General features: G+C 35.3%; 1 protein-coding gene across 6 annotated transcripts in view; it reads left to right on the forward strand.

Annotated features, from left to right (window-relative positions):
- LOC118765930 overlaps positions 1–7037 on the forward strand; it is an 84184-nt gene extending 77147 nt beyond the window's left edge. For all 6 annotated transcript variants that reach the window (XR_005001842.1, XM_036508782.1, XM_036508786.1 and 3 more), the window contains one exon: positions 6875–7037. Coding sequence is in view for 5 of the 6 variants with exons in the window: in XM_036508782.1 (XP_036364675.1) it covers positions 6875–6930 (56 nt within the window). In the remaining variant the exon portion in view is untranslated. The remainder of the gene's footprint in view (positions 1–6874) is intronic.
- Positions 7038–7413: the final 376 nt, after the last annotated feature.

Raw genomic sequence — 7413 nt, forward strand, 5'->3', positions numbered from 1 at the left:
ATCAATCCTTCATAATAAAAGTAACTACTATCCTACTAAAGGAAGAAATCAAACTCTGGATAACTTTTGTGATTTGATTCCCAGTTACCCCTACAATTTACTCCCACCCCGAAAATTTAAAATAAATACAAGTAGAGAAGAATGGGAAATCATTAATAATCTCAAGGAGGATGACAACATAATTATAAAAGAAGCCGATAAGGGAGTTCTATAGTAATCATGGACTCAGAAAAATACATAAACACTACCCTAACCCTCCTTCAAGACAGTACTTACTATGAAAAAATCAACAACTACAGTGACTCCAAGATAATTACCAAACTGTCTACCCGTATCCACCAGTTCCAACAAGGTCTAACAAAAAAAGAGACAGATTACTTGACTAGATTTGACTGCAAAACCAGTAATTTCTATGGCCTTCCCAAACTCCCCAAAAGTGAGGCCATAAACGAAGCCTGTAACAAATCAACTTCTATAGTCATAAATATTCAAATATTCCACACCCGAGAGATCTCAAAATTAGACCAATTGTGTCTGGTCCCTCGTGTGAGACACACAGACTCGGTAACTTTATTGACGTACTCCTCAAACCTATTCTCCAACATATACCGAGCTTTATACGAGATGATCTGGACTGTTTAAACCATCCCCCGAACAAAACCAGCAAGGACTCCCTCCTGGTTTCATTCGATGTAATAAACCTCTAGACCTCGTTTCCTCACGAATACGAAATAATAGCCATACAATACTGGTTGGAAAAATTCCCAAATGACATTCCTGAGCGAATCAGAAAAGAATTCATCGTTGAAGGAATAAAATTCATCCTACAGAACAACTGCTTCTATTTCAACGAAAACGCTTATAGACAAAAATCGGGCACGGCGATGGGAACGAGGGTGGTGCCTACTTTTGCCAACCTTGTCATGGCATACTTGGAAGTCCAAAAATACGAACGCGCTAGATTGAAATTTGGAGACAACTTCCAAAAATACATACTCACCAACTGGAAACGCTACCTGGATGACTGTTTTATCCTGTGGCTACATAATATTGAACAACTCTCAAAATTTAAAATCTTAATCAACAGCATTAACCACAGTATCCAGTTTACAATGGAATACAACTACAAACAACTACCCTTCCTGGGCATCTAAATAATAAAGAAAGATACTGAAACCGATATCTTCAAACCAACGGACTCAAGACAATATCTCCTCTTCTCCTCTTGCCACCCAAGACATACTAAAATAAATATACCGTTCAACTTGGCGAGAAAAATTTGCACGATTACATCAAATCCCGAAACCCGAGAAAAGCTACTCCACGAACTTAACAACACATTACTGGATAGTCTAATCAAAAATGGAATAAAACGTGCAAAAATGATAGACATCCAAGAGTTAAGGAAAAAAGAAAACACCATGACACACTTAAAACACTATCTTACGTATCAACACACAATCCAAAAAACATGGAAGCATACAACATCACCCACCAAAACATACTCCTCCTTATGAAGGACCCGCGAATGAAAAAGGCACTAGAAACACATAGGATTATTAAAAGCAACAGACAACCGCAATCCCTAAAACGATTACTCACCAGCGCCAAATTACCTACCAAAATTACATCCCCACAAGTCACAAAGTGTAACCACCCTAACTGCGGAACTTGCATCTTCCTCTTAGAGGGCTCAACATGCAAATTTAAGTCAGGTCAAACTTTTACCATCAAATATGATTTCACCTGTGCTTCGAAGAACTTAATCTATGTTCTCAAATGTGGAGGTTATGGCGGTGACTACATTGGTCAAACTAGCTTAACTTTGAATGATAGACTTACGGTGCTCAGGCAACAAATCTGGGACTCCACCACTAGGAAAATTCCCGTAAGCAAGCACCTAGCCCAATGCCCCGTAGGCATAAACTCTAAATACCAAATCTTCCCTCTATCTGTCAATGCACTGGAAAAACTTCAACCCAATTCCGTTTAAATAAGGAAAACATACTGATTAAAAAGTTATAAAGGACAACTGAATATCCTTTAGAAAGAAGAAAAAGCAGTAAAAAGAAAAGAAAAAGACTCAATTTCAACACAAAAAACAACCAGGAACAACAATATTTTTTAAACTTTAGTAACAATCTTCTATCTGGGTTCCGATATCGCAACTCCAAATCACCATACAAACACCAGTTGCCGATGTCACCTACCTCTAGTCCAATGAAATTTTACAAACACCAGTTGCTGACGTTACCTAACTCCAGATCAATCAAAACCGAACTTCAACAAATAAAACGAAATGACCCTTTAAGAGAACCGAAACGACTTATGACCGTCACCACAGGGAAACCAACTGTTTTGAACATGTTAATTTATCAACATTGCAACATTTTAATTTGTTAACATTGAAACATTTTAGTTCGTAAACATTGAAACATTTTAATTTGTCAATATTGAAACTTTTAAAGATGTTTTTCTAATTCATAATTTTAAACTTTTGCCAGTGATAAACAAAAAAATATTGTTGAAACTAGTTTGGTATATATGTAAATAAATGTTTTTTAAACATTTACGAGTTTTTGAAATTTAGGTACATTTTCAAAAACACATATTCCTATATATTTATCTATGTCTGTCTGTCTGTCTGTCTGTCTATCTATCTATCTATCTATCTATCTATCTATCTATCTATCTATCTATCTATCTATCTATCTATCTATCTATCTATCTATCTATCTATCTATCTATTTGTCTGTCTGTATGTATGTATAGGTAAAAAATAAAATGAATGAGTGCTTACGCTACATAAATAATATTTTCAGGATTAAATAAGACAACAAACGGAAAATATGACATACCTGTGTGTACACACACACACACACACACACACACACACACACACACACACACACACACACACACACACACACACACACACATATTTATACATCTAAATATATAATTCAAAAGAAACGTGTAGTAAATAAACGAGAAGATCATTAATAGAATTTCTGAACGACTCTCGAGATGCCTACACGCAAATAAATTTACTTTCGCACAATGCAGTGGGAATGAATTTTGAATAAACGTAAACATAATTTAATTTACTTTAAGGTATAGATAACTTAAGTTTCCTGTTAACTTCCCCGTTCTTACAAACACCAAGTAGATAGTTAACTCGCTTTGTGATCATGAGTGCACCAAACCTCACGTATGCGTATACTCACATTTTTGCGGATGCTTCAATGAGCGAGTGTACTCGCGCTATGCAACTTGCCCGAGTGCGTTTATACACCGATATTTCTTGCTGGTTATCTTTAATACTTTTCTCGCTGGATTGCGTGTTCGTTTTTTTTTCTTTGCCATCTGCGATTATATTTTTGCTCTTCTATATAAATGATGATATTTCCTCCGTCTGTCTGCTTTTTTTTTCTACAAAACGGGAGGTTACATTGCGGGAGGTTACATTGCGGGAGGTTATTTTAACGAGCTGCATTTTTTTATCACCTGACGAAATACATAAGCACCACCGGATGCTCTTGAGCCAATTGTTGAGTGTCACACCTATGAGGGATCGATGTTAGATGTGACGAAACAATTGTCCTGGTTAATAATAAATTCTTGTAATTCCATCTTCCGTCTTTCATTTGCTATATATATATATATATATATATATATATATACTGTTGGCATATATAAATATCTCTGTTTGACCGTCGGGTTGCATATGCGTGAACATAAAACTACTAGTCTAAGTAGTAATCTTCCTTTCTCCCTCCACTTTCTTTTTTCTATAAGCAGATATGACAGGAAAGTCGATTAGGTCATTTTTAAAATCTAAACTGGAACGCAAGATTTCCTCGTTCACATTTGAATTTTTTGCTTTTCTATAATATTATTTACTTTTATTCTGTCCCTAACTTGATGGACATATAACAACAAACCTGCCGACACTAAAAATCTTTGGTGGGACATCTTCATTAATGTATCTGGAGAGACCTAGACTGATGTATCGAAACATATGTAGTACCTAATAAAAGTCTTATATGTAATCCATCACATACTATTAATTAATACTATATATATATATAAGAGTACCGAGATACTGATATAGCCATGGGCTCGAGCGATTCGGCCGAAATCACTAATCTAGTAGGTGCGTACCTTTTAAGGTGCCTAAATAGGGAAATCCATGAATTACAGGGAGGTTTATAAAGGGAGGATGCTCTGTTCATCACCATAGCAACAATAACTCAATCATAGAAAGAATGAGAAAAAGAATTAGAAATTTTTTAAAAAACTTTAACTTAAGTATTACGTATCAACATAGCACAAAAGTAGTAAATTTTTTGGATACTACTTTAAACATTAACTCTAAGTTATACTATCCCTATAGGAAAGAAGGTGAGGTTACAATATATGTGAACAAATTATCAAATCACCCCACTATTGTATTGAAATCGGTAGTTAAGCGTATTCTAGGAGAATTACTAAATTACATATATATATATAATATATATATATATATATATATAATATATATATATATATATATATATATATATATATATATATATAATTCAAAAGGAACGGGTAGTAAATAAACATACGAATATATACTAAATACACAGACCCATTTTTGTTTTGTCTTGCAGCCCTAAGGCTTTTTTTTTGTTGTATATGTATTATTTTCATTTTAATTGTTGTCTTCGTGTAGCCCTAAGCCTTTATTCTGTTTATTGTTTTGTCCTTCTCGTTTTGTCCTAACCGTCTCGTCTCGAGCCCGTCTTGTCTTGTTATGTTTGGTCCCATTCCCGGCAAGTTTCTTTCCGGTGCCTCCAGAGTGGAAGCAATATTATCGACAGTGGCCGAAATTGCGCTTTGATCTTCTGGCCAGTAATTGAAGAGTAGTTGGTGACCTTCTGTGTTTTCTGTTCGTCTGTGTATTTAGTATATATTCATATGTTTATTTACTACACGTTTTCTTGGATTATATATGCATATATAATAAGGATCCCTTTTATTTTTGTCGCTGTACTTTACTACATCTATGTATGAAGAATAACGTGTCGTTCCTATATAGACCTCCATTCATTCCTGGAATACGTAGCTGTATCTGGGATAGGGTGTAGATTCCGAAGAGGTCTGTTGCCTGTGCAGAATCAGATGATCCCATTTGGAGTATCGGACCGGTTCCATAGTTTATTATCAAAATCTCCTAGGGTTCTACGCGCGGCTAATATTATGTCAGTTTCGTATCTAGAAAGATCAGAAATATTTCTAGCATAGATTAAAGTTTTATTTAAGAGGATAGGGTTAATGTTGGCGTAATATCACTCGGTGTCTAGTTGAATGAATTTACTGTGTTTATTAGTATGTAGATAGTTAAACCACCCGATTACATGTTATATGTCGGATCACAGTGCTAAAGTGCTTTTCGATATAAGTTTAGACATAACTCTATCTATTATCGTCTTACTAATCCTCCCAATGTCCGATTTCGAGGGGCAGATTCGTCTAACTGAGGGGACAATCCTAAAATTCAGTTTATAGGATTTCTGTTTTATCTGAGGTTTCCGTGGTACATAATAATGTTCAGTCCTGTCGTGTAATTTTAGGATATTTATTTTATATAGTGTGTCAGTTTGTGCATGTCTGTATTTGCCTCATAGTTCTGTACATATATATAATGTATGTGTGTATGTAAATACGTGTGTGTGTGAGTATGTACATATATATATAGTTACTCGAAACATTAACAAAGAGAAAACACAACAACGCAAGGATGTGGAACAAGTATAGTGTTATTGGACGCTCAGGAGAAAGGGAAGAAGAAGAAGAAGAAGAAGAAGAAGAAGAAGAAGAAGAAGAAGAAGAAGAAGAAGAAGAAGAAGAAAGTAAATGAAATAAAGAAAAATGAATATATATATATAAAGATAAAAGTAACAGTAATTGAAAACAGCGGGAAGGAGAGTTAAGTCCATTACGAATGAAGAAATGGAACATTTTGGAGTGGTTAATCTTGTTGAGTTCTTGTCAAAAGATGACCTGTTGACATGAGGCCATCTATTCAGTTCTCACAGGTGATATGGTGTACACACACACACACACACACATATGTAGAGACTTTTTGAAGTGATGTATAGATATTGTATATTGAGAATAACAAGGTAGTCAGACTGTTGGATTACTATACATATTTTTATTTGCATTTTTGGTGACCCGTGTGAAAGGTATCGTGACAGGCACTTTAATTTCCAGCCTTGGTGTGGTGAAATTCCTATTCTTTCACCTAAAAAGGAAGATAAAGGTGAATGAGTGTCTGTCGCCGGATGTATACAAGAAAATATGGAATATTGTAGCAAGAATGGTAGGAGTAAACGTCTCCGATTAAGAGTGTCCTGAAAGTCTTCCCAAAGGTAGCAGTGGCGGACCGGGGCTTGCGGGGCCGAAAGCAGAACCCGTTCCCCACTTCATTGTTTGTCATTCGAATTTGCTTTCTAGATTTTTTATTCGTTTTTCCATATTTCCTGTGACTTTATTACCGACCACCATGAATTAATTGCGACTTTTTTTCTAGCCAAAATTGTGACTTTATTACTGGTCACCATATGCCATAACCGGTTATATGTTGCATGACGGCATGGAAATATACTCAGCTGTAGAAACTAAGTTAAATGATACGTTTGAAATTTTGAGGAGCAGAGGCTCCCAATAAGAAATGACACTGAGCGTGACGATCCATTCAACCCATGTCAGCATGGAAAAGAGGCATAAAATGAGTGTGTGTGTGTGCGCGCGCGTGTGCTTGCGAATGCGTGTATTTATATTCATGCGAGTGTATACTATAGATATTTTTATGTTTTCATTTTAGGTACATTCTACATGGCGGCCTCATTTGTGGTTTTTCCGGCGACATATAGACGCTGAATAGTTATTACTTCCAAAGAAAAACCATATTGGATATAACAATTGTTGTACTCAAAATAAATTGCAAAATGGATTATTTTGTAGTAATACTTCATCACATGAAACTATTTTCTGCTCTTAGTGGCTGCTTGTTTATATTTATATGCAAACATTTTAATTATTAACAATTGCAGCGTGGAAGGTGTTTATAAGCCATTTAAGAAACACACAAAAGCCGTTCGATTCACTTCAACGGCTTTTGTGTGTTTCTTAAATGGCTTATAAACACCTTCCACGCTGCAATTGTTTTCGTTTCAGCACACGATCTCAGATCAAATTACTTGCTATGCGAGTACATCTCCGTAATTTTAATTATTGTTTCCCAAATAAAATCTCAGTTCAGGTTATACATTTACATTTTAACCATTATTGCGCTTTGCAGAGTGCGGACGTCTTTAGACATGACTCTGTGAAAGAGATGTATTACTGAGTTTTTTTACTAGA

Source organism: Octopus sinensis, linkage group LG14 (assembly GCF_006345805.1).
Source record: "Octopus sinensis linkage group LG14, ASM634580v1, whole genome shotgun sequence".
NCBI lineage: Eukaryota > Metazoa > Mollusca > Cephalopoda > Octopoda > Octopodidae > Octopus > Octopus sinensis.